The 27,295-nt window shown below is 42.6% G+C and overlaps 1 protein-coding gene across 1 annotated transcript in view; it reads left to right on the top strand.

Annotated features, from left to right (window-relative positions):
- Positions 1-2,689: 2,689 nt before the first annotated feature.
- The window catches only part of SYT16 (synaptotagmin 16), a 113,165-nt gene continuing 88,559 nt past the window's right edge, over positions 2,690-27,295 (top strand). The window contains exon 1 of the mRNA XM_089522754.1: positions 2,690-2,828. Coding sequence (XP_089378880.1) covers positions 2,813-2,828 — 16 coding nt within the window. The 5' untranslated portion in view covers positions 2,690-2,812. The remainder of the gene's footprint in view (positions 2,829-27,295) is intronic.

The raw sequence follows: 27,295 nt of genomic DNA, 5'->3' as shown, positions 1-27,295 counted from the left end.
GGTGCCAGACCGCTGCAAAGCGGCGGTCTGTACCCCGCCAAACTCAGCAAAATCCTCAAGGTCTAGCAAATTCCTCACTTGCCTGGAAGACAATTTCATGGTCCAAAAGGTGGAAGAGGCAACAAGGGGGTCAGCTATTTTAGATCTGATCCTAACCAACAAGGATGACTTGGTTAATGGGGTGCAAGTGGTGGGATCATTAGGTGGAAGTGACCATGTTCTCCTGGAGTTTGTAATACAGTGGAAAGGAGAAGCCAGGCAGAGTCAGACACGCATCCTAGACTTTAGGAGAGCGGATTTCAGTAAACTTAGAGAAGTATTGAGGGTGATCCCATGGTCAGAAATACTAAAAGGGAAGGGAATTCAGGCCAGATGGGAGTTTCTCAAAAGAGAGACACTGAAGGCACAATTTCAAACCGTTCCAATGAGGAAGAAAAATGGGAGATGTCTCAAGAAACCAGGATGGATGACTAAGGAACTTTCAACCGAGCTAAGTTTGAAACGGAACATGTATAAGAAATGGAACAATGGGGAAATCACCAAAGAGGAATTCAAACAAATAGTGAGCCTATGTAGGGGTAAAGTCAGAAAAGCTAAAGCACAGAATGAACTCAGGCTTGCTAGAGAGGTTAAAAACAATGAAAAGGGCTTTTGGGGATATGTCTGTAGCAAAAGGAAGAAGAAGGAAACGGTAGGGCCACTGTATGGAGAAGATGGCAAAATGCTAACAGAAGACAGAGAAAAGGCAGAATTACTCAACACCTTCTTTGCCTCAGTCTTCTCAGAAAAGGCAAAGGGTGCTCAACCTGAGGATAATGGAGCAGAGGACAGAATAGGGGAATTTCAGCACAGAATAAGTAAAGAGCTAGTAGAGGAACACCTTGTTAATCTAAATGAATTTAAGTCTCCAGGACCAGATGAACTCCATCCAAGGGTATTAAAAGAACTGGCAAAAGTAATATCGGAGCCATTGGCAATCATATTTGAAAACTCCTGGAGAACAGGAGAAGTCCCAGCAGACTGGAGGAGGGCAAACGTTGTCCCCATCTTCAAAAAGGGGAAAAAAGAGGATCCCAACAATTATCGTCCAGTTAGTCTGACATCAATACCAGGAAAGATTCTGGAGCAGATCATTAAACAGAGAGTCTGTGAACATCTAGAAGGCAATGCCATAATCACAAAAAGTCAACATGGGTTTCAGAGAAACAAGTCATGCCAGACAAATCTAATCTCTTTCTTTGATAAAATTACCACCTTGGTAGATGACGGGAATGCTGTGGATATAGTATATCTTGATTTCAGTAAGGCCTTTGACAAGGTTTCCCATGACATTCCTTCAAACAAGCTTGTAAGATGTGGGCTAGACAAAGTAACTGTTACATGGATCTGTAATTGGTTGACCGGCCGAACCCAAAGGGTGCTCAACAATGGCTCCTTTTCATCCTGGAGAGAAGTGACCAGTGGAGTCCCACAGGGCTCTGTCCTGGGCCCAGTGCTATTCAACATCTTCATCAATGACTTGGATGACAGAATTGGGAGCATACTTATCAAATTTGCAGATGACACCAAATTAGGAGTAATAGCTAATACTCCAGAGGACAGGATCAAGATTCAAAATGACCTGAACAGACTAGAAAACTGGGCCAAAGCTAACAAAATGAAATTCAACACGGAGAAATGTAAGGTGCTGCACTTAGGGCAGAAAAATGAAATGCACAGATATAGGATGGGGGACACATTGCTGAATGAAAGTACATGTGAAAGGGATCTAGGAGTCCAAGTAGACCATAAGTTGAACATGAGTGAACAGTGCAATGCGGCAGCTAAAAAGGCCAATGCAATTTTAGGCTGCATCAATAGAAGTATAGTGTCTAGATCAAGAGAAGTAATAGTGCCACTCTATTCTGCTTTGGTCTGGCCCCACCTGGAATATTGTGTCCAGTTCTGGGCACCACAATTCAAAAAGGACATTGAGAAACTGGAGCGTGTCCAGAGGAGGGTGACTAAAATGGTGAAAGGTCTGGAAACCATGCCCTATGAGGAACGACTTAGGGAGCTGGGGATGTTTAGCCTGGAGAAAAGAAGGTTAAGAGGTGATATGATAGTCCTGTTTAAATATTTGAAAAGATGTCACATTGAGGAGGGAGCAAGCTTGTTTTCTGCTCCTCCAGAGAACAGGACCCAGAACAATGGATGCAAGCTACAGAAAAAGAGATTCCACCTCAACATTAGGAGGAACTTCCTGACAATAAGGGCTGTTAGACAGTGGAACACACTCCTTCCTCGGAGTGTAGTGGAGTCTCCTTCCTTGGAAGTCTTTAAGCAGAGTCTGTCTGTCTGGGATGCTTTGAGGGTGAGTTCCTGCATGGCAGAATAGGGCTGGACTGGATGTTCTCCTCCAACTCTGTGATTCGATGCAAGGAGAAAACCAGCAATGATGGGTTACCCAAGGGACTCCTTAGCCCTGCTCAAAATGGAAGGCATGGGGGGGGGGTGCCTCTGGGAGAGGAGTCCAGGGGGGTGTCGATGGCGTCCGGGAAAAGGAGGACGCCTGCCCCCTCCCCCTTTGAGCTGAGCCAGGGCTGCCTCCCGGTGGGCGCCTGCGCGCTCTTGTGCCAGAGCCAGAGAGAGCTGCAAAAGCCCTCTCTCTCTTTCTGTTCTTCTGAGGGGCTCCTGAGGGAAGCAAGCATTGAGGGGGCCTTCTCCCGCCTCCCGGGGGGCGGCTGCTGCTGCTGGAAGAAGGAGGAGAGGAAGGAGGAAAAAAGAAGAAGAGGAAGGAGGTGTTGTTTCAGCAGCTGCTACAGGAGCCAGCATGGCGACTCTAGAGAGTGAGCAGCCTTTTTGGGGGGCTCCTGAGGGCTGGAGGGACTTTGGGGGTTCCTTTTGGGAGCCTCCTGGGCCCCAGAGTCCTTCCCCTGGGGCTGGGTGGGGGCTCTGGGTCTGCCCCAGCTGGGCCTTTCCCTTCCTCCATCTCCTTTGGCTTCTTGGTGGTACCTCCATCCCCTGAGCAGCACCTTCCTCCTCTTGGCCCACCTCTCCATCCCTCTCCCTCTCCTCTCCTCCCCTGCCTCCTCTCCTCTCGCTCTCTGCACTCTCCTCCGCCTTCTCTTCCTTCTCCAGCAGCTGCAGCCAGGGATGGAGCTGGTGTTGGAGAGGACTCTCTTCTCTTTCTCTCTCTCTTTTTTCCTCTCTCCATCCCTTCCTCCAGGCAGACCAGGCCCTCCTCCTTTTCCAGGATCTGCCCTCCATTCCCACCTTCCCTCCAGAAGGTCCATTTTGTGGTGCCTTGTCCTCCTTTGCTGTTTGGACACTTGATCACCCGGAACCATCCCTCCATCCAGGTTGCCCTGGATCCAGAGGTGGTACCTCTATCCCCAGAGCATCCTCCCCTGAGGTCCTCTTGGCCCACCTGCTCCATCCTTCTCTCTCCTCACCTGCCTCCTCTTCCTCTCCATCTTTGCAGGTTGTCTCTTCTTCCTTCTCCAGCAGCAGCAGCTGCAGCAGCCAAGGATGGAGGTAGTGTTGGTGGTGACTCTCTTCACTTTTCCCTCTCCATCCCTTCATCCAACCATCCCAGGCTGACCTCCTTTTCCAGGACCTGTCCTCCATTCCCACCTTCCCTCCAAGAGGCATTATGTCCTCCATTTTGACTAGAGCCTGGTCCAGCTTGGGTCCAGGCTATTTGAAGGACCATATCTCTCTCACCAAGAATATTGAGGTCATCAAGAGATGCCCTTCTCTCTGTCCCACTACCCAGTGGTTCTCAACGTTCCTAATGCCGCAACCCTTTAATATAGTTCCTCATGTTGTGAGCTGATCCCCAACCATGAAATTCTTTTCATCTCAGTTCCTAAGACCTTCCGAAATAGTGTTTCCTGATGGTCTTAGGCGACCCCTGTGAAAGGGACGTTTGACCCTCAAAGGGATTGCGGCCCACAGGTTGAGAACTGCTGCACTACCCTCTCAGGTGCATTTGCTGGGAATAAGAGAGAGGGCCTTCTCAGTGGCTGCTCCCAAGCTCTGGAACTCCCTCCCTAGAGAGGCCAGGAGGGCTCCATTCCTGCTGTCCTTCTGGCGGCAGGTAAAGGCATTTCTATGCCATCAGGCTTTTGCATGAAAGGGATGCTGTTTTGTTTTTGTTTTAAAGAGTTTTAAACTTTAAGTTTTAATACTGTAATGCTTCGAATTGTTGGAATTGTTTGTTTTTTAAACTTTTATTTTGAACGTTTTGTAGTGTTTTAACTTGGACTGTTTTAGATTTGTAAGCCACCTTGAGTCCTTGAACTGTGAGGAAGGTGGGATATAAATAAATAAATAAATAAATAAATAACAGAGAAGCATGGATTTACAATACAGCAGTAACCCCAGTCTGAGGCCGGCTGAATTGCCCTGGCCCAGTGCTAGGGAAAAGGGTAGTTTTGTGAGACATTTTAAGCCTCCTCTGTCAGAGAACTCTGCTGCCACAATAAACTACAATCCCCAGGATTCCCTAGCACTGAGCCAGGGCAGTTCAAGCAGTCTCAGACTGGGTTATGTCTGCAGTGTGTTTTGGACTGTCTAGTGCAGTGGTTCCCAAAGAGATGTTGGACTTCAGCTCCCAGAAGCCTCAGCCATGTGGGCCAGTAGTCTGGGATTCTGGGAGCTGAAGTCCAAAATCCCTTAAAGAGCAAAGTTTGGGGACCACAGGTCTAGCTTTTACAGCGGGGCCTTGTTATCCGCTGGGATTTGGTTCTAGGATCCCCCATGGATAACAAAATCCATGGATGCTCAAGTCCCATTACATATAATGGCAGAACAAAATGATGTCCCTTATATAAAATGGAAAATCATGGTTTACTATTTGGAATTTATACTTTTTTTGAATATTTTCAAGCTGTGGATGCTTGAATCTGTGGATAAAAAATCCGCGGATAAGGAGGGCCAACTGTAGGTCATGCCTTACATTTTTGAGAAGACCTTCCATTTTGCGATGCCTTGTCTTCCTTTGCAGTTTGGACACCTGATCACTCTGAACCTTCCCTCCATCCAGTTTGCCCTGGATCCAGAGGAGTTTCCTATCCCCATCCTGCCTCTTCTTGCTTCCTGGAGTTCAGTGGTGTCACTAGGGGGTACAGGTGGCATCGAGTGACACATCAATGGAGCTGAAATAGGCTTTATTCAGGCAGGCTTTTGATGTATAATCATGGGATGGCTTGGGTGTTTGTTATATAGGAGGGTATCATGGTTTTAGTCTGGTTTTAATGTCTGTAATTTTATATTGTTTTTAGATGATATTTTTATTTGTTTTATTCCCAATTACCATGTACGGATGTGAAAGCTGGACAGTGAAGGAAGCAGACAGAAAGAAAATCCACTCATTTGAAATGTAGTGCTGGAGAAGAGTACTTAGGATACCAAGAAGACAAACAAATGGATTCTTGGACAGATCAGACCAGGGCACTCCTAGGAAGTAAAGATGATCAAGTTGAGACTATTGCACTTTGGCCACATCATGAGAAGTTACAGATCACTAGAAAAAACAATAATGCTAGTAAAGATAGAAGAAAGAGAGGAAGACCACAAACCAGATGGATAGACTCAATCAGGGAGGTTATGGGAAGGGCTTCCAGGATCTGGGTAAGGCAGTGGAGCATAGGGATGCTTGCAAATGTCTTATTCACAGGGTCGTCATGAGTCAGAACTGACTCAAGGGCAGCTAACAACAACAACAACAAATATGTTTTTTGAATTTTTATTTGTGAGTGACCTTGGGTCCCTTTCAGGGATAAAAGTGGGATAGAAATCAAATCAAATCAAATCAAAATAAAAGATTCAGTGGGGATGACATCACTGCTCCCCACACTTTTTGGCTGTGCTTGTAATTTAAAGGCAGAATTTGAATGATGCTAGTTGTTTCTGTCGTTACTGTTGTCATTACATTCAATGATAATATGGAATTATTCAGGTGTAACAGTACAATTAATGAGTAATATTAGTACAAAAAATTATTAAGGATTCTCTGTGGTGTGGAATGGGATGGGGGTCAAATAGCAATAGGAATAGCAAGTATATTTCTATACCAGTTTGTTGGGGGCAATTAGCTTACACTTTGTAAAGTGCTTAGGGAGTGCTTAATTGCACTGATAAGTGATATAGAAATGTACAGTACTTGCTATTGCTATTGCTAATGTTATTTTTCTCTAAGCAGTTTACAAAGTGTAAGCTAATTTCTCCCAACAAGCTGGGTACTCATTTTAGTGACCTTGGAAGGATGCAAGCCTGAGTAGAGCTTGTGCCCCCTTGACTGGGATTGAACTCGCAACCTTATGAGTGAATGGCTGCAGTACAGGTATTTAACCACTGCTCCACCAGGGCAGTCAAAGTGTAACATGTATCAGTAAATATTTCATCCAAGCCTGAATACCTTAAAAGCACCAACCAGATCACATCTGATCTTGGAAGCTAAGTTTAATACTTTAACATTTTTAATATTTTAAATATTAAAATATTTAATATTTTAAATATTAAAAAAATTAATATTTTAGAGGAAGGAACTGGCAAAACCATCTCTTTCTTGGCTATGAAAACCCTTTGAAATTCATAGGGTTGCCATAAGTTGACAGGTAACTTGAACACACACACACAAACATCAAATATATGCACATTTTTAGGGTGCAAGGAGAAATCTCCCTACCTTGTATCCTTTACCCACAAGACATTTTATTGCCTGGAACAAAAGGGAGAATGTTGCTTCCTTCTTGTTCCATGTTTAAAAACTGATTGGAATAGCAGTTAATTTTTACTCCAGTGCTGCTAATGGGACAGCATTTCCTAATGGTCCTGAGGAAAGGTCAGGCTCCAATAGCTTTGTCCTCTAGTCTCTTGCTACTTCTCACACGCTAGCAGCTGCTACTCCAAATTTTTGCTACCACAGTATCAAAGACCTACTTTTGAAAGCCAGTTTGCTATGTCTCCAGTGTTCTACCTCTAAAGCCAAGTGAGGGCTTTAGAGTTAGAAACAACTAGGCTGCTGCAGAGGAGGACTAATGATTCATGAGGTTCTCTGCTCCACAGCCTTCAGAGTAGCCTTCCCAACATGTTCCACTCTTTATGTTAGATTGCAACTACATTCAGGAAGGATTGTACTTAGTCCAAAATTCTTAAATAACATTAATTTGAGTGATGGTGGGGAGGTTTAAAACTGAAAACCAGCATTCGTTGATTCCAGAGGCAAATAGTTAACTAGAGAGTTAGTTACAAGATCATTGTAAATGTGGTGTGATATATCAGCTCTAGTCAAAATCTTGACTCTGAACTACCAAAAGTTCATGGGTGGTTGGAGTATTATTATTATTATTATTATTATTATTATCATCATCATCCTTTATTTATAAAGCACTGTAAATTTACACAGCGCTGTATATACAATCTTTTTAATTGGATGGTTCCCTGCCCTCAGGCTTACAATCTAAAAAGACACGACACAAAGGGAAAGGTGGTGGGGAAGGGGCCTCTCTAGTAGGATAATACATATACAGTACATAGCAATACAGGAAATGATTCAATAAAACAGACGACAAAAGAACATCAAATAGCAAGTGACAATTATGCAATGCCTGGGAATGCTTCTCTGAACAGGATGGTCTTCAACTCCGTTTTGAAGCTGGTTAAAGAAGTGATGGCTCTTGCTTGTGGGGGAAGAAGGTTCCAGGAGTGAGGGGCAGTGAGTGAAAAGGGGCGAATCCGAGATGGGGCAGAGGAAATCCTGGGCTGGGACAGCAGACCTTGACTACCTTACAGCAGATACCTAAGCTGAGACTCTTACATTGGATGTATAATGTGACAATATGGCTCACTAGAAAAGTTGATAAAGTGGAAAGCAGTAGGAGATGAGGAAGTAAAGTAAATGGATTCAGTCAAGGAAGCTGTGGCTGGCCTGAGTTTTCATGGCCTGAGCAGAACAGTTGATAATGGGCTCTTGGAGGTCTTTCTTTCATAGAGTCAAAATAAGTCAAAGCTGACATGATGTTAGATAACATGAACAACCTTACAGCAATCTAGCCTGAAATTGGAAAAATACAACATAACAAAACTGTAATAAAGGAGATCACTTCCTCAAATTCACGTTGCATTATTGCTAACTCAAAATATAAAAATAAATTTGATGGTTCAGTGTTTAATCAAAATCAAGGAAGTACCTTTTCTGTAAAATGCAATAAAACTTTCAGAATTGATTTATAATTATGTACATTAGGCTTCCAGCAATTCTAAGATCATAAAACACTGCCATCAATCTTCCCTAAGTGATCATTTTTCATTTATATGCTATATTCTCTGGCTGTGATCAGACATAATAATGCAGGGGTAGACAACCTTTTTGAGCCGAGGGCCGAGTTGCTGTCCCTCAGACAACTGGCGGGGGGGAGCTTCCACCTTCTGGGGGCGGGGCCGTGTGCCGGGGCTGGAGCTTCCACCCTCCGGGGGCGGAGCCGCATGCCAGGGGCAGAGCCTCGGGGCTTCGCCAGGCCTGAGGTGTCCTCCGAAGGACACCTCAGGTCTGCAGAAGCCCCATGGGGAGGAGGAAGCGTGTGCCCGCCCTCTCCTCCTCGGTGCCTTCCTTCGGCCGAACGGATTCCAAGGGGCCCTTTCGGCCGAAGGGGAGGGAGGCCGAAGGGAAGGACTTGGGCAGGCTGCCTCCTGGGCACCGCCACGGCCGTTGCAGCCCTAGGCCTCTCTCTCTGGGCTCCTTCCCGGCCTCCATGGAGGCCAGGAAGGAGTGAGGAGGCTCCTGCCGGCGGCCCCTGGGGCTCCTTCCTGGCCTCCACAGAAGGAGGGAGGAGGCCGGCGGCCCCCCAAAGGCCCCGCGCGCTCGCGTGAGAGACCTTTGGCCTCTCGCATGAGAGCGTGGGGCCTTTGACCTCTCGCGCGAGAGGCCAAAAGTCCCGGCCCCACGTGAGAGTCCCAGTCCTGCCGCTGATTGCCCAATCGGCGGCAGGACCGGGCTCGGGCCGGTCCCCAGGCCTCGCCGGGCCAGATCTGGCCTGCGGGCCGGGGGTTGCCGACCCCTGTAATAATGTTTATTTTTTTTAACTATTGTGTGATTGAACAAACAAGGATCTGGCTCACAGATATCCAAGCAAACTGTGGTTACTTTTGTCTAATGTTGGTTTATTGTCACTCTGATGCTTCTGTGGTCTTAGTCCTTTGCAGTGCTTCAGAAGCAGCCAAAGTCTTAACCATGTCATTCATTTCATTACTGCTGAATGGCTGCAGGAATGCAGTGTGGGTTGTCAGTGTTCTTCTTCAATATAACCCTGAAAAACACTCCCTCTAAAGGATTGTTGTATTTATTCAATGTTAAAAAGTCCCCCTTCTTATAATCACTTTTTCATTATCTCCCCTGGTAATATCATTTATTAATTAAACACATTTGTTTGTCATTGCTTTAAAAAGCTGTTTTAATTCTGTGCTTGGCTTTTATATGACACTTATTTATTTTTAGTTGCTCCTTAATGTTTTAACATGTGTCTTTACTACATTCTGTTTAAATACATACTCTATGCCACATTGGGACATGCATGGGAGATACATTTTGATAGAATGTGTCTGCTTGCACTACATTTCCCTTTCGTTTGCTTGCTCCTGGCACGGCACCTCACTTTGCAAGAGGCTTTTTTAAAATTATTTTTGTGTGTGTAATATGCAAATGCTACAATGCGAATGTTACAAGTGTTTCTCTTTCAATTTGGCAAATTGACAGAATGCTTTTGCTACATACAGTATGTGTATCTGTATGTGAGGTATTCTGGGGTGGCAAAGCAAGAGGATGCAGAGATGGCATTCTGAGGTGAGGATAGATGGCATTTTGGGGTGGAAGTTGGAGGCAGAGCAAGGAGATCCAAAGAGGAGGGAAGGATAGATTCTGGGGTGAGGAATTATTATTATTATTGTGACGGGAAGAGGATGGCATGGGGGGGAGGCAAGGGCTTCGGAGGTAGCATTGGGCTGGAAGAGGAAGGGGAAGCTAGAGGCTGGAAGGCTGAGGAAACCCATGACTTTGAGGGAGTCACACTCTCTCAGCCTCAGGGGAAAGGCAATGGCAAATCTCCTCGGAACCAATCTTACCAAGAAAAGCCCAGGATGGGGTCGTTTTAGGGTTGCCATAATCTGTAATGACCCAAATACACACAACAGACACACACAGCTGGAGGTTTTTAAATTTGACAAGTTGACAGAATATGCACACACTGCCGCCAGTTTTTTTTTTTTTTAAAAGGAGGGGGAAAGCACCCATTCCGTTGGCCATTGGCTATAGGAAACGTCACCTTTGACGAAAGCGGAAGTGAATTTGATGGACGGCAAAGGAGGCTTCATTTTAAACTGGTACCACAAATGTGAACTTCAGAGGGGTAAATTACCCCGATTGAGGTAAAACATAGTGGACACTTGTTTCTGAGCAGATTCGACGTGGGGGGACCCAGATCTGCCCAGTTCTATCCAGGGCAAATGGGCGAGTGGGACTGGGGCCCTAGTTTCATACCTAAGCCATTTCCAGAACTTAACTAAACTTTAGGAAGAACATCCTGACAGTAAGAGCTGTTTCAACAGAAGAATACAGTGCCCCAGAGAGTGGTGTAGAGTCCTTTTTTGGAGGTTTTGAAATGGAAACTGGATGGCCATCTGTTTGGAGTGCTTTGATTGTGTATTCCTGCATGGAAGGGGCCACACTGGGTGGCCCTTGGGGTCTCTTCCATCTCTATGATTCTATGATTCTGTCTGATCATAAATGTTTACATTTGCTGGATTTTCTCTTCAACAAAGGATGCTCTCTTGCAACACAATGGGTATGCAAAATGTGGGAAACATCAACACCGTTTTTAGTTCTATTTTGGCTCATGAAGTGGTTGCTTAGATACAGTAATTGTTCTGCTTTGGGGGTGTTGGATGAATTAATGTGTAATACACACTGGAGATATCTTCTGTTGTTAAATTAGGTCACTTTGCTGGAAGGTCAGAACACTGAATGCATGAGACATCTTTTGCTTCTTAGGATTACAACTGATGCTACTAGCCTTGTTTTCATCTTTGTATGGTGGTTTGTGCATTTGCATATTGTAGTTTCTGTAATGCATATTTTAATATAATATTTAATAATAATAATAATAATAATAATAATGATTTCTTACCTGCCTCTCTATATGGATCGAGGCGAGGAACAACAATTAACAGACCATCAACATCAGTTAAAACACGTCAGTTAAAATACATGGCAGTTTAAAAGGACAAATAAGATATACACATATTAAAACAATTTACATTTAAAATTCACAGTTTAAAAATCATCTGGATAAGACTGCCAGAAGAGACTGGACTTTAATGCTCTTTTAAATTCAGACAGCTGTTGAACAGCAATAGCAGCTTCTCTTCTGGCAGGTCATTCCACAATCTAAAAGTGACTGAAAAAAACATCCTCTGACTGACAGAAACATTTGAACAGGGCTATCATATCACCTCTTAACCACCTCTTCTCCAGGCTAAACATATCCAGCCCCCTAAGGCTCTTCTCATAAGGCATGGTTTCCAGACCCTTCACCATTTTGGTCCTCTGGACACTCTCCAGCTTCTCAACATCCTTTTTGAACTGTGGTGCCCAGAAATGGACACAGTATTCCAGATGAGGTCTGACCAAATCCCAATGGAGTGGCACTATTACAGTGCACCTGTGCTATAGGAGGGTGCCCCATATGTAGCTTCCTGCTTATGTGAAAGCTGAGCAATGGGAGAGTGAATGGCGCACGCACACACGGTGCATGCACTCTCCTGCACTGCAAGCACGAGCCCCATTCAGTCAAGTGGGCCTCATTCTTATGTGTTTTTTGGCTTACGCGGGGGGTCTGGAATGTATCCCCTGCATAAGCCAAGGGACCACTATACTTCCCTTGATCTAGACCAGTGGTCCACCAACTGTGCCCTTTAAGGGATTTTGGACTTCAGCTCCCAGAATTCCAGACTGTTGGCCAACATGGCTAACGCTCCTGGGAGCTGAGGTCCAAAATCTTCTAAAGGGCACAGTTTGGGGGCCAGTGATCTAGATACTATACTTCTGTTGATGCAGCCTAGAATTGCATTGGCCTTTTTAGCTGCTGCATCACATTGCTGACTCATGTTCAACTTGTGGTCTACTAGGACTCCTAGATTCCTTTCACATGTCATCTTGTTAACCTTGGTCTCCAGAGTCCAGGTCGAACACTCAAACCACTACATCACATTGTCTATTAAACATTATATTAAACCTTGCAAGTAATCAAACTGTACTTTAGTATTTGCTGTGCCTTTGAATCTTCTAATTATTTGAATTGAATTTAATTGAATCTTCTGATTATGGTTTCACTGTAAAGTCAAGAAGTAGTCTAGACAGCTTCCCAGGTATCTTGTGCATGTGGCTAAGAATTTTTTAAAAAAAGATATAGTGTAAATACATTCCAGCTTGGATGAAGAAATTTAAATGTGCTTTTGGCTATGCAGAGTTTCTGTTTTTGTTCATTCTTGTTTGCTCTGCAGTATTTTGAAACCATATCTTGTCGACTCTCTCTCAGGCTCTTAGAGAGCAGATCCCTAAGGAAGGATGGATTCACGTATGGCAACTCTCCAAGTGGCACTTCGGTTGTGCAGAGCTTTTATCAGATCTATGGGGAAATTAGGCACAGTCTTGAATTGCTGAACATTCTCACACACTCTCTCCCCGTCTCTTGAAAATGAAGCTGGGATTTAAGTGTAGGTGAAAATGTAAATAAGTCATGTTAAAAGATTTTGGTTTTTGCAGTGCAGTCCAATTCATGCTTCCTCTCTACTCTCTGTAAGTAAAGTTTCATTGATTTTTAACAGGATGGAATTCCAAGAAGGCATGCTTAGGGTTGTAGCCCTGTAAGCAGGAGTATTATCTTAAAGAAAGGACTGTAGCTTAGTAGCAGAGGTCTGAAAAGTTACATTTTGGACTGGAAACTATAAAGGAAATTTGCCCCCTTTAAGGTTCAAGAGGAGATGCATTAGTGAATTGAAGACAGGACTTTATGTAATGACACAATGCTAGTTCAGCTATGATCATTCAGACTGAGCAATATGGCACCCAAGCAAACCTATATGTGTATTAATTTTCAAAAGCCCACACAGAGAAAATTCACAGCAACATATTAACCGATCATTAAAGAGAAGTCATGAAGACATAGTGCCAAATTACTAATCATGCATCAAGTGAAAAATATTAATGTTGAGCCTTTCCTTTAAATTTCTGATTACTATTGTTATTAGTAGAAAGAAATTCAAACTTAATTTAATAATTCTGCAGTTTCTAAAACCTCTCCTGGTTGAGGATATTTGTCCTTCAGCGTGGCTCTAACTTACTTTGGCTTTATGGTCACTCTCTGATCTTTTCCTTCAATTCTCAGATTCTCCCCCTGCCTGGATGGATGAGAGATTCTGGAAATTTTAACCTTAAAAATATTCTTTTAAATAAATCTCTGCTCTCTAGTAGAAAATGTGCTTTGTTTGCAGGAAGTCTTGACTTTGCTCCCTTGCATAAGTATATGCTATGAGTATACTATCCAAAATATGAAAGTGATGAGCTGTAGGCAGTTGAACAGAGTGGGGGTTATTTTTGTCCATACACACCCAGTAGTCCTCGCCCCATCTCCCAGGTGCACCAGTAGTGACAAAGCATCATTGCTAGCTGCCATTTTGTTTAGTTTTCTGGTGATTTTGATATTTTCTTGCAATTTTAGAGGGCTTGGGGGCTTCTGGGACAAGTGACTGAAATTGGGATGCTTGTGTATGATTTCAGATAGTTTGGAGCTGTTTTCAAGTGAAAAACTACCCCAAAATTCCCTGGATTATAACGAAGTTGTTAGCAATGGGCTTCAGAAAGTTTTTGAGGGGGATGCTAAAGTGGGGTTTAGTAGATGCACATGGTGAATGAACCCATTTCCCCCACTTCTGCTTTAGACCAATTGTTGCTGTGGGCCTTCAAGTCGTCTCCATCTGGTAGCTTGAAGGTGAACTTATCCCGAAGTTTTCTTGGCAAGATTTGTTCAGAGAACAAGAAAGATTTTCTTTCTTGTGAAGCCAAGAGAGTGTGACTTGCCCAAGGTCACCCAATGGATTTTCATGGTTGAGCGTGGATTTTGAACTCTGGTCTCCAAAGTCATAGTCAAACCATTACAACATGCTGGCTCTGTTGAGATCAGTACAGGGTATGAAATACAACTAGTGCATGTTTTTAAACCTGCTCTTAAATTTCTTTGACCTAGACTCTACCCCTAAGGGGAAAAGATATCTGCAGCCACCTCTAAGGATGCTTCACTGAAGGTGTCCTTGTGTATGTGTGTGTTTAAAACAGACTCCACTTTGTCAGAGACGTAAAAGGGAATTGGAGAGATTTGGATTCTGAAAGCAAACTACATTCTGAGATATCTGTTTCCCTGGAGATATGATGGGGAAACAATGGACTTTGGCTGTCTCCTGGAGTATTTAATGGAGGAGTTGTGGCTCTGTGGTACATACAGAAAGGTTTAATCCCTGGCAGTGGCATCTTCAGGTATGACTTCTGTTTGAAACTCTGGAAAGACACCTGTTGACTATTCAGAGCTGACAATACTGAGCTGACTTAGTACAAGGCAGCTTCCTGTGCCAAATCTATATATAGATAAATAAGCACAAATATTGTTCAAAGCCTGTTTGAGCTTTAGGATTTGTGGGGGAGGGCTTTCTTTCACTTCCATCACCATCACAGGACATAGGGGAGAGCCTTCTTAGTGGCTGCTCCCAGGTTATGGAATTCCCTACCCTAAAAGTTCTGGCTCACCCCCTCCCTGTTGTCATTCCACCAGCAGGAAAATACTTTTTATTTAAGGAAGCATTTGGTTTTTAATATGATGCAGCAGATAGAGATTTGAATGGATGTATGTGTTGTAATTCAGTTTCAGTATGTTTTTAACCGTATTTTAAAAACTGTTTTTAACTTATGTTTTCAAAATAGAAATTGGCTTGTGTTTTAACTTTTGTCTTAAAATGTTTTTTTAAAAGTTGTATTCTGTTTTTAAGAGGTGTTATGCTACCAGTGTGAAGTAGTGGTTTAAGTGTTGGTCTACAACTCTGGAGAACAGGGTTTGAATCCTTGCATGGCCATGGAAACCCACTAGGTGACCTTTGGCAAGTCACACACTCTCAGCCCCCATAAAACCCTGTGATAGGTTTGCCTTAGGGTCACCATAAATAGGGAATGACTTTAAAGCACACAAGAACATCAACACACTGCTTTGAAGGAGCTAGTGTGGCATGGTGGTTTGGTGTTGGACTATGACTCTGGAGGCCACTGTTCAATTCTCAGCTCGGCCATGAAGCCCACTGTGTGGCCTTGGGCAAGTCACACTCCCAGCTTTAGTGGAAGGCAAAGGCAAACTTCCTATGAACTAATCTTACCATGAAAACCTCATGATAGGTTCTTCTTAGGGTTGCCAGAAGTAAAAAAATGACACAACAACAACAGACTGTAAGGAGCTGCCTTATTCTCATTTAGACCATTTGCTCTTATTGCCCAGGATTGTTTACTGCAGCTTTCCCTAGCTTGGTACTCACCAGACATATTGGTCTACAATCCCCATTATCCCCAGTTACATGAGAACACTTGGTACCTGAGAACAGCACATAAAAGAAGACCAGTTTGCAGTGACTCTCAAATTTCTTGGACCGAAGTTCATAGCAATACTGCCTGAGATCCTTTTAACTCAAGGTTGAGCAGCTTTATGGTCTATGAGGCCAGAGTAGTCCCCCATGCAATCCTTTTAGGGCCACATGACTTCATGGTGCTGTAGAGTCCTCCTAGGAGCCAGTGTGGTGTAGTGGTTTGAGTGCTGGATTATGACTCTGAAACCAGAATTCTGCTCAGCCATGGAAACCCATTGGGTGACCTTAGGCAAGTCACACTCAGGAAGGCAAAGGCAAAACCCTCTGTGAACAAATCTTGCCAAGAAAATCTCATGGTAGGCTCACTTTAGGATTGCCATAAGTTGGAAATGACTTGAAGGCACACAACAAAACAGAGTCATCCTGCACTGTAGAGCACTGTAGGATAGCAGCACAGTGCATCTTTCCCCCTTTCATAATTGAAAAAGCAGCTACAAAAGCTATTATGATCCTTAGCTGCATCAATAGGAATGTAGTGTCTAGATCAAAGGAAGTAATAGGGCCACTCTATTCTGCTTTGGTCAGGCCTCACATGGAATACTGTGTCTGGGCCTCACAATTCAAAAAGGACATTGAGAAACTGGAGCATGTCCAAAGGAGGTTGACTAAAACAGTGAAGGGCCTGGAAACCATGCCCTATGAGGAACGATTCAGGGAGCTGGGGATGTTTAGCCTCAAGAAGAGAAGGTTAAGAGGTGATATGATAGCTATATTTAAATATTTGAAAGACTGTCATATTGAAGCTGGAGAAAGCTTGTTTTCTCCTGCTCCAGAAACTAGGACACAGGGTAAGGGATTTAAACTCCAGGAAAAGAGACTCTGTCTGAACATTAGGAAGAACTTGCTGACAGTAAGAGCTGTTTGACAGTGGGACATGCTCCCTTGGAGAGTGGTGAAGTTTTGGGGGGTTTTCAACAGACGCTGGGCAGGCATCTCTATCTGTTGGGAATGCATTGATTGTGCATTTCTGCATGACAGGGAATTGGACAGGATGGCCATTGTAGTTCTTTCAACTCTGTGATTCTAAGGATACTGCAAGTTGTACTCCTCACAGGTTCATAGAGATACAGAAATTGTTAATATTGTGCTATCAGTTTGTAGCTCTATATTTACAGTATGTGCATACTTACAATAGATTGATTAATACCTCTGAGCTTGGGGTTGTCTTATATACTTGATGATGTGTGATGTTTTGAGACAGTGAGCAGCCATCTCTGGTTGTTCCCTTTCTAGTTGTGTCTCTTTCTTTTCTAATTGCAGTTTTCATATTGTGTAGTAATCAAGCTTTTGTCAAAGGGAGGAACGTTTGTTCTTTGAAATTGTTTTCTGTTGAAAAGTCCAGTAATTTGGTGCATGCCTTTTGAATGCTGGGGTAAAAACTGAATTGACTGAATTGTATTATGAGGTTTCATTAAGATTTATTAGCAATTCTGTTTCTATTTTGTTTTTTTGTGAACTGGTGTGCAAATGAGACTGGGGCTGCTACTGCATTGCAGAATTAATGAAGTTTGACATCACTTTAACTGCCATGGTTCCATCCTATTGAATCCTGAGATCTGTAGTTTGTTGTGGCACCAAAGCTCTCTGACAGAGAAATATATTGCAAATCCCAGAATCCCATAGTACTGAGCTATTGCAGTTAATGCGGTGTCAAATTACATTAATTTTGCAATGTAGATACAGCCTACCTTAACCATTATGATGATGCCATGAGGAAAAGTCCAGATTTATGGTTTCTGCTTTGTTTAGTTTTTGTTTGAATCAGAAGCTCAAGGTCCAGGAATAATAACTGAACCCATTTACAGAATAGTGGCTGAGGGGATAGAATGGGCATACACTTAAGGAACAGGGTGCCTCTGAGCATGTGCTGTGATCCGGGATTTCTTTTCAGTATCAAATTTTATCTCAAAACCCTGTCATCAATAAAAATAAATAAATGTGTTCTTGGTTTCCTTCTTGCTTTTTCTTTTTTTCGATTTCATTCGCTTTTCATGTTGCTTTCCTTGGTGACAAACTCATTCATACTCTCCAACTGTCCTGATTTGACAGGGACAGACCTGATTAATTCTCTGTCATCTCTGTTTAAAATGTCAAACTTTCTCTCTCCTCCTTCCACTTTCCTCCTTTTCCCCCCCAGTTGTTGCAAATGCAGTTCAAAGTGCTAAAGTAGTATGGCTTTTACTTAGCTCAGTGGAGGGAGAGGAAAGGAAGAGGGGAAACTCGACTTTCCCACAAGGCTCAGATAAAAGCAAACTGATAGTGTCCCTCATAGTTTATGTGTTCTCCCTCAATGAATTTTGTCATCTGAATGGCTCTCTGATGTTGTTTGGTCACATGTATTCCAGTTTTCATTCTGTGAAATATTGGAGGGTATAGGCATGGAAGATGTGAAAAAATTACCCTAGTTGTCAAAAATGAGCCATCAGCTTGTCAGCCTCATACATCTGCGGGAGCTTGGTTTTGTTCTCATCTGCGGGAGCTTGGTTTTGGGTCCCCCATGTAGATGGAAAAAAACATGAGAGTTCAAGCCCATATTAGTCAGTGGGTGGTCATGTGTGTGCACCCACATCAGCGTGTCTGTTGTGCAATATGAAGTGGGGTGATCCATGGGAGCTCTAATCAGAAGGCACAATCTGGGTTCAGAAACGGCAGAAGTGCTAGGGATCATGATGGAAACATATTTCCAGAAGAAAATCAGCCTGTGTTTTATAAAATACAGCCTTTGATTGCATAGATTAAAAGAAAACTATGGATTGATTTTAAAGAAATGGTTGTACCATTACATTTTATTGTACTCCTGAATGTCCTAGTAATCAGCCTGGCTGCTGTGTTTTAAACTAACTGAAGTTTCTGAACTTGGTACAGAGGTTGCCCAATATACAGTGCATTGCAGAAGTCCAACCTTGAGGTTACCAGTGTGTGCACTACCATCTTTAGATCTTCCTGCTTTATGTAGGGGCGTAGCTGGTGTATCAGCTGAAACTAATAGTAAGCACTCCTGGTCATCCATCTATCTGAGCTGTCATTCGGAGCGAGGGATTCAGAAATACCCATAACCTGCGAACTCAGTTTTTCATGGGGAGTATAAGCCCATCTGTGATGGGTTGACAAACCTCCAAACTCAGGTTAGGACCTTTGACATCAAGCAACTCTGTCTTGTGAATTCAACTTCAATTTGTTTTTCCTCATCCATCCCACTATCCTTAGCTCAGACTCTTTTTGAAGGCATGGAGAAATATATTTGAGTGTCATCAGCATAGATAACACCCTGATTTACAACTGCAAGCCTCCTACCCTCCCAGAGAACAATCAATCACATTGATACACTCAAGAGGCATGCTGTTTATATTCTTTTTAGCTTATGTTAGAACTCCCTGAATCCAATATAAAAATGAAAACAGACTTACTTAACAAGGACAGATTGGTACGTGGTATCAAAATCTGTTCTTTGCTTTGTAGACAGAAGGCAGGCAGCTCTGGAATCCAGAACAGCATATAAAAGAGTAAGAAATCCTTTCATATGGCACAAGGCACAATTCAAAACCCTTCATATATGTTGTGTCAGTAGTCTTCAGCTGTTAATCTCAGTTAAATGACCAACATATTTGGTGACAGCAGTCACTGTTTATATAGCATTATGCTATATCCTATAATATCTTTTCTTCTTTCTCTTTTCTTTATTGCTTTTCAGAGTACCATGTTCTGCTTATACCAGAACACCCATCTGTTTTGTTTTGTTTCTGATTCTAACCATTATGAGTATCTGCATTGTAACTTGATTGTTATCGTAGGTTTATTTTTATGTGTTATTTGCGATATTTTATTATTTAATGTTAATATATATTTTGTTAAATTATTTTAGTAGAATGTACACCTCAGGTAGGTTTATTTTATTTTATTTTATTCTGTTTTTAACTGATTGTGTGTACAGCGCTGTGTAAATTTACATTGTTCTATAAATAAAGCTTAATAATAATAATAATAATAATAATAGTTTTGATACACTGTAGACCCAAGACTGGGAAACTTAATTTTTGGGCTACAACTCTTAGACACTGGGGAATTTGGTGTTGATCCAGGAAAGTTATTTTCCCAAGCTTGATTGTAAATCAAAAGGCTTGGGGAGTGGTGGAGTCTCCTTCCTTGGTGATCTTTAAACAGAGGCTGGATGGCCATCTGTCGGGGATGCTTTGATTGAGAGTTCCTACATGGCAGAATGGGGTTGGACTGGATGGCCCTTGTGGCCTCTTCCAATTCTACAATTCTATGATTCTATGACATATGGTAAATCAATCTACCTAGAGAGAGACACAGTGTGGTGTAGTGGCTTGAGCAATAAGGGATCAAATTCCCACACAGCTATGAAACCCCACCTGTACTTAAAAATTCTCTGTCCACAAACGCCCCAAAATGAGTCTAATGCAAATATTTGTATGGCATTATTTTCATTCCTGCTATGGGGCTATGGCATTTCACTAATTTTACTTGTGTTTCTTAACCACTCCCTAATGTAAGGCTTGAGGGGGAAAAATTGGGATGAAGGAATGGATTCTTTCACCCATTTCCTTGCAGCCGTTCATGGGCAGGAACATGTCAGGAGGCACAGATGCATCATTCAGTGCTTTGATATGAAATCACACTGGCACGTATATAGGACTGTAAGACTGGGAAGGAAATACAAATTTCTTAGAATATCATCATCATCATCATCATCGTCGTCACCACCACCACCACCACCATCATCATCATCATATTTATTTCTTACCCACCTTGGATAGAGCCAGGGAACAGCAACAGATTATAGTTGCATCTACACTGCAGAATTAATGCAGTTTGATACTGTTTTAAATTACCATGACTCCATGAAATGGAATTCTAGGATCTGTAGTTTTGTGAGATATTTAGCTTTCTCTGTCAGAAAGCTTTGGTGCCGCAAGAAACTACAAATCCCAAAATTCCATAGGATGGAGCCATGACAGTTGTTATAGTATTGTCAAACTGCATTAAATCTGCAGAGTGGCAGCAGCCTAAAATGCAACACGTATCAGTTAAAAACATAACATCACTTTAAAAGAACATAAAAGACTAATACATATTAAAACCATCATTCCATAGTTTGAAATTCATAATTTAAAATTCATAATAGATATGTTAAGGAAAAAGTAACATGGGATATACAGTGATTGAAATAAAACATGTATGTGAGAGTCAGGGTGACTCAGCAGAAGCAAATCAGAGCCACACAGGTGTAGAAGGTAATGAAATTAACAAGTCCTGTATGCCAAGGACAGAAATGTAAAGTGGATAATTGGACACACCTGAAAATTGTTAAGTGGTCAAGGCTGAGATGATGAAATCATCAATTCTGGGTAGTAGTTGGGTAGTAGTGGATAGTAGTGAGGAGTATTATTGGAGTTGTGTTGGATAGTTTTGGAGCTGTATATAGTAGAATAAAGTAGATCTTTTATATAAGACTACTGAGTTGTCTGGTGTCTTGAGTGAAGATACAAGAGCCAGCCGGATCCTGAAGAAGTGGGAAGACTTCTGTGGAAGCAAGAGTGAGAAGGCTTGGAGAGTTTGTCAGGGTCTTCAGCCTATTCTCTGTAACTCTGCTGCTTTAGAGCAAAGCTTTATCCACTGGCCAAAACTGGTCAGCGTCGGTGCGCAACAAGGTGGTGAGTTCGAGCCAGAGGTGAAGAGCTACAACTCCCATCATCCCTGACAAGATAGACCTACTGGAAGAAACTAGACTTTAATGATATTTTAAATTCTGAAAGTGTATTCATAGAGTTATAGTCTTAGAAGAGACCCAACAGGTAATTGTCAATGCAGAATCCGCAGTCAGAGCATCCAACCTCTACATAAAAACCTAAAATGAAGGCAAGCCCACTACCTTTTTGGGTAGTCTGTCTAACAGTGTATTCTATCAGAAAGTTCTTCCTAATGTTCAGTCAGACTGTTCTTAAATCAAGTTGCTGATTTCTCAGTTGGCCTGTAGACGGCAGCAGAATACCATTCCAGTTTTCATTAACTTACTGTCGGTGCTGTAGCTTTTCAACAAACTATTTGCAATAGTCAACAATACATAATAATAGGAAGGAGGACTAGAAGAACTAAGCTATACATGTGCCAGGTTTGCCAGTTGAAAAGTATGCCAACACAAATACCAATATTCTCCTTACGTATTGAATAAACTTGGTGGCTGGACTGGTGGTATAAATTACTTGTTTGGATTAAAGTCCCCAGAATCCCCCAGGCAATGCAGTAGCTCAAAAAGTCTGAGCAGGATAAGCATACTCCCTGTGTTTTTTCAATTTTGTCCACAATTAATATTGCATTCCTCTTTTGCCATGAAACAGATTTTCATCTCTCTTCACTAATAGTATTTTTTTCCAATTATAGTAAGTTTTATTTATTTACTTGGACATACTTCTGTTGAGCTGCTGGTTTAAAATAGTGAATGGACAGCTTTTGTTGGTCCAGGTGACAATTTGAAATTAATAGAATCATAGAATCATAGAGTTGGAAGAGACCGCAAGGGCCATCCAGTCCAACCCCCTGCCATGCAGGAACTCTCAATCAAAGCATTCTCGACAGATGGCCATCCAGCCTCTGTTTAAAGACCTTCAAGGAGGGAGACTCCACCACACTCTCAGGGTGTGTGTAACAGGGTTCCACTGTCGAACTGCACTTACTGTTAATTCCCATTCCATGGACTACTGCCCTGCCAAAAATGCTTTGTTTTTATTATTTGTTTTGAAACCAGAAATGGCAGAACATTCACTTCCATTTTTAGCTCCCTCCTCCAAAAATATATTCCTTCAGTTCAAGATGCCCTCTATGCCTTGCTTGGTGTTTGTGGGTATATGTGCCTTTAAGTCACCTGTTGACTAATGGCGATTCCATGAATTTTGTAGAGTTTCCTTAAGCGAGGAATCCTCAGAGTTGGTTTTGCAAGTTCCTTCCTCTGAAATATAGCCTACAGCTATGTTTCACTGGCAGTTTCCCATCCAAGTACTAACCAGGGCTGAGACTGCTTGGCTTCCAAGATCAGACAGGATCTGGTGCCTTTAGAGTGTTTAGGTCCACACCTTGTTTTAGAGGAGAACTATTGCATATGGAGGCATCCAGAAGTGCAAGTCTCCTTGTTTTGAACAAAATTTATTTATTTTCCAGCAGTGATGGTTGGGCTTCTGTGTCTGAGGGATATTATATAAATGAAGGGAGGACGTGGTTGTCAAACCCCGGTTTAGAAGACCTTGGCTATAGTAAAACAAAACTGTGTATTCTGTGCTATTTTTTGTCTTCCAGATTCTGCACCAAGAACAATAGGAGAATGCAGTTTGTAATTTCTAATCATTCTGTAACTCTGGCCCAGTACAGACTGCCCCAAAAGGGTGGGCTGGCAGTGGCCTGTTTGCCTGCGGAGGGATGCCGCAGCAGCCAAACTGCCCGGAATCCCTCCACTCCAAAAAGGACCTGGAAAAACTGGGCTCTTTTTAGGACGGCACGCACACATCACAAGTGTGTCACTGGCGCACTCCTGACATAAGCGATGCGTAGTGACATCTATATGCTGCATGTTGCTTACGTCATCATGGCAGTGCCTGTGTGGATGGCATGCCGCCATGATGCTGCTGTCATGATGTGCTAGGGCTCAGGGGCGTGCAGTTACCGCGCGTTCCCAAACACTAATATCAGTGGCGGCATACCGCTTTGGGCCCATCTGTCCCAGGCCTCTCTCTCCCATCTTGCAAAAACAACAGAGGGTCCTATGGCATGTTAAAGATCAATAGTCTTATTATAGAATAGACTTTTATGGACTAAGGTCCAAAACACATTGCAGAAATAAGCTAGTTTGAGATTGCTTTAATTGCCCTGGCTCAGTGCTAAGGAAACCTGGGAATTGTAGTTTATTGTGGCACTATAGGTCTCTGAAAGAGAAAGCTAAATGTCTTCCAAAACTGCAGTTCCTAGAATTCCCTAGCATTGAGCCAGGGCAGTTGAAGTGGTCTCAGACTGGATTATTTCTGCAGTGTGTTTTGGACCAAAACCCCAATTCATAAGATACATGAAGCGTTCCAAATATATATATAAATTTCAGATGATTGCAGGTGGGGCTGGAGACAGGGTTGTGAGAAGGATATTAAATGCAGAAAATACTGACTTAATAGACTAATATAGTGTATCCTTGGAAGCTAAGCAGGATCAGTCCTGGTTAGTATTTAGATGGGAGACCACCAATGAATAACAGCTGCTATTGGAGATATTTCAGAGGAGAGAACTGACAAAACCACCTCTGAGTATCCCTTCCCTATGAAAACCCCTATGAATTTCATTGGGTCATCATAAGTCGACAGGCGACTTGAAGGCATGTACACATGTACACACATGGAAATTCTAACCTAACAGACTTCTTCGGCTTTTAAAAAAACATAGGCTACCATCCTGTTGAGCAATTACGAATATGATAGCTAGACTTACACATTAGTAACTGCTTGCCATTCATGTTTCCAATCATGGCATTATTGTCACAATTGCAAATGCCCCCCAAACTACCTTAACAGCCAGCAGCTGCTCCCAGCAATGGAGGTCTGTTCTGCTGAGGATAGAGGCACAACAGTTTCCAGTCCCCTCCCATCAGTGATATGTGAGGTAAGGACGAACTGGGATGTAGAAGAAACCTCCATTGTTCAGTGTGGCTGTTGACTGTTAAGGTAGCTTTAGGAGGTCAAGTTAGGGAATGATTCATAGGTCCAAGACACACTGCAGGAATAATGCAGTTGGAGACTGGTTTAACTGCCCTGGCTCAGTTCTAGGGAATCCTGGCAATTGCAGTTTATTGTGGCACTAGATCTCTCTGACAGAGAAGGCTAGATGTCTCACAAAACTACAGTTCCCAGAATTCCCTAACATTGAGCCAGGGCAGTTAAAGTGGTCTCAAACTGGATTATTTCTGCAGCGTGTTTTCGACCATAGTCACTCTGTGATGTAGGATTTAAGCCCTCATAATACAATCACTATTTTAAGGTGACCAGAATCCAAAAGGTTTCCAAATTGTCAAATTGGGAAAGGCTGTCCTGAAGCATGGGATCTCATCCTGCCCCATTCTAAGATGTTTTCATTTAATTTTTGTCACTAATCTGCATTTCTTTTTTTTTCTTTTCAAAATATGATTACCGTGTGTTCTGGGGCCCAGCAGTTGGGTAGGTTACCTGCACTGGTTTGAGTTACACACTCTCTAAAAGAGCAGGCAAGTTGTTTGGGACTACTCCTTCATCCAGTTTGGTAATTGGAGGCAGAGGTGGATGCTATGGTTTGGGGGTGTGTAGCATCAGTTTCAGCTTGTCGAACATTACATCTTTTCCTGGAAATAACCATCTTTTCCTGGATAACAATTTAAGCACACAATACATGCACTGGAGTTCCTGACTAGCCTATTTTAATGAATTCTGTGCGGGGCTGTCCTTGAAGATGACTCAAAAGGAGGTGCAGAGTTAATGCAAAATCCAGTGGCTAGATTGCTTTTGAAAAAGAACCTGAAATAAAAAAAAAGTATTTTGTTGTTTGGATATTTTCCTGATGAGAAAAACAGGGAATTTTAAAACCTCTCTGGTGCAGATTCATCTTACAAATTTAAGTCTTTAGGAATTTTAAAATTCCAGCAATTTATGCCATCATACCACTAGAGGGGGATCTGTGGTTTCTTTCTTTTCTTCCTGAGCCTTCTGGAGCCTGAACTGTGGGTGATTCAGTGTTGACCTCAGTCCTGCTATTTTCCGTGGAAAGGATATCTGAAGCCTTCATCTGGAAGCCAGGCACTTTATTTCGGATCCTACTGGGATCTTCGCCCCCTTCCCTTGATGTATTTGGTGGTTACACTACAGTAGCTTGCCTGGTCAAGGTTAGCTGGTCTTTCCTGTAAATATCAGCAATACGGAATAAGAAATGCATAACTGCATAATGTTGGGCAGTGCAAGCAAGTTTCTTACTGAGAGTAGTAATTTCTCCTACAGCAAAGAAAGCTTTTATGTGCCCAGCAAAAAGCATTTTGCATTGATTGGAAGTGGCAGAATGAGCACCTTGTATTGTTTAAAACAAACAAACAAACACAAAAAAATCAATGGTGCAGGAAGGTCCTGAATGCAAGATTGCATTGACAAGATTATTACTCATTGAAGGATGACAAGAGAAAAGAGAAAAGGAGAGTGTTGTTCACCCAAGAGCTATAGGAAGTGGAGATGCTATTGTCAAGGTCTGAAACCACAAGCCATAAATATTCTTTTATACTTTTGAGTGCTCTAGAAAGCGGATAGTCCAAGGGCAGCTTTATAAGGTTTATTTCTTAGGAATATAAGAACATAAGAGGAGCTGTGCTGAATCAGATTGAAGGCCTACTAGTCCAGCACTCTGTTCACACAATGGCCAGCAAATTGTCTGTGAGAAGCACACAAATATATTAAAGTTGATGACTATGCTCACAAATTGTTGAAGCACAGTATATGTTTATGGTACCTTCCTTTTCGCTTTTCCATATTTCTCCCTACATCATATAACTTCCAGCCATTTTCTCTTTCCTCTCTCCTCCATTAGACCACATGTTTGATTATGCACAAGTTAATGTAAGTAATGCTAATTTCATATGTCTTACAAAGAAGACTATGGGGGTGTACATACTGGCCAGATTGGGGCCGTGGCAACCGCTTGCCACGGCTCTGATCTGGCCTTTCTGTGGTGCAAAAAGGAGCCGCAAAAAGCAGCTCCTTTTTGCTTCCTGGAAAGGGCACTGTAGCCACTCGCTCTGTGGCTTTACAGTGCTCCTTTGGTGCTGCTTCATGTGGACGCAGCACCAGAGGAGTGCCATGACACTGCACACACGTGTGATGCGGTGCATGGTGTCACACCGCCATTGGGGCAGTGTCAGGGCGTGCATCATGTGGACACCACAGCCCAACTCTGCCCCCAAGCCAGCCTTAATGGCCAATCTGTACAGCCCCTTAGTCTTGTCATCTTGGCTTCTAGGGATATTTCTGGCTTGATCTGCTCTAGGACTTATTTGTTTGTTCTTTTGGCTGTCCATGGAATCTTCAGCACTCTTCTCCAGCACCACATCTCAAATGAGTTGATTTTCCTCCTGTCTTCTTGACTGTCCAGCTCTCACATCCATACATGGTAATAGGGAATACAATGGCTTGTATGATTCCGACTTTTGTGCTGAGTTGTATGTCTTTGCATTTTAGGAATTTTTCTAGTTCTTTTATAGCTGCCCTCCCCATTCTTAATCTTCTTCTGATTTCCAGGCTTCAGTCCCCATTCCAATCAATGTTTGATCCCAGATATGAGAACTCTTTTACTATTTCTGTTTCCTCATTGTCTAGTTTGAATGTGTGTAAGTTCTCTTGTGATCGTTATTTTTGTTTTCTTTATGTTCAACAGTAAGCCTGCCTTTGCACTTTCTTCTTTGATTTTCCTTAGTAGTTATGAGGTTCTCTCCTAGTATTATGGTGTCGTTAGCATATCTCAGATTGTTGATATTTCTTCCTTCTAATTTCACTCCTCTCTGTTCCATGTCCAAGCC

This window comes from Sceloporus occidentalis, unplaced genomic scaffold, assembly GCF_023333645.1.
Source record: "Sceloporus occidentalis isolate IW3139 unplaced genomic scaffold, rSceOcc1.0.p SCAF_4, whole genome shotgun sequence".
Classification (NCBI taxonomy): domain Eukaryota; kingdom Metazoa; phylum Chordata; class Lepidosauria; order Squamata; family Phrynosomatidae; genus Sceloporus; species Sceloporus occidentalis.
The sequence above is the reverse complement of the archived record's forward strand: the minus strand, read 5'-3'. Positions and strand labels throughout refer to the sequence as shown.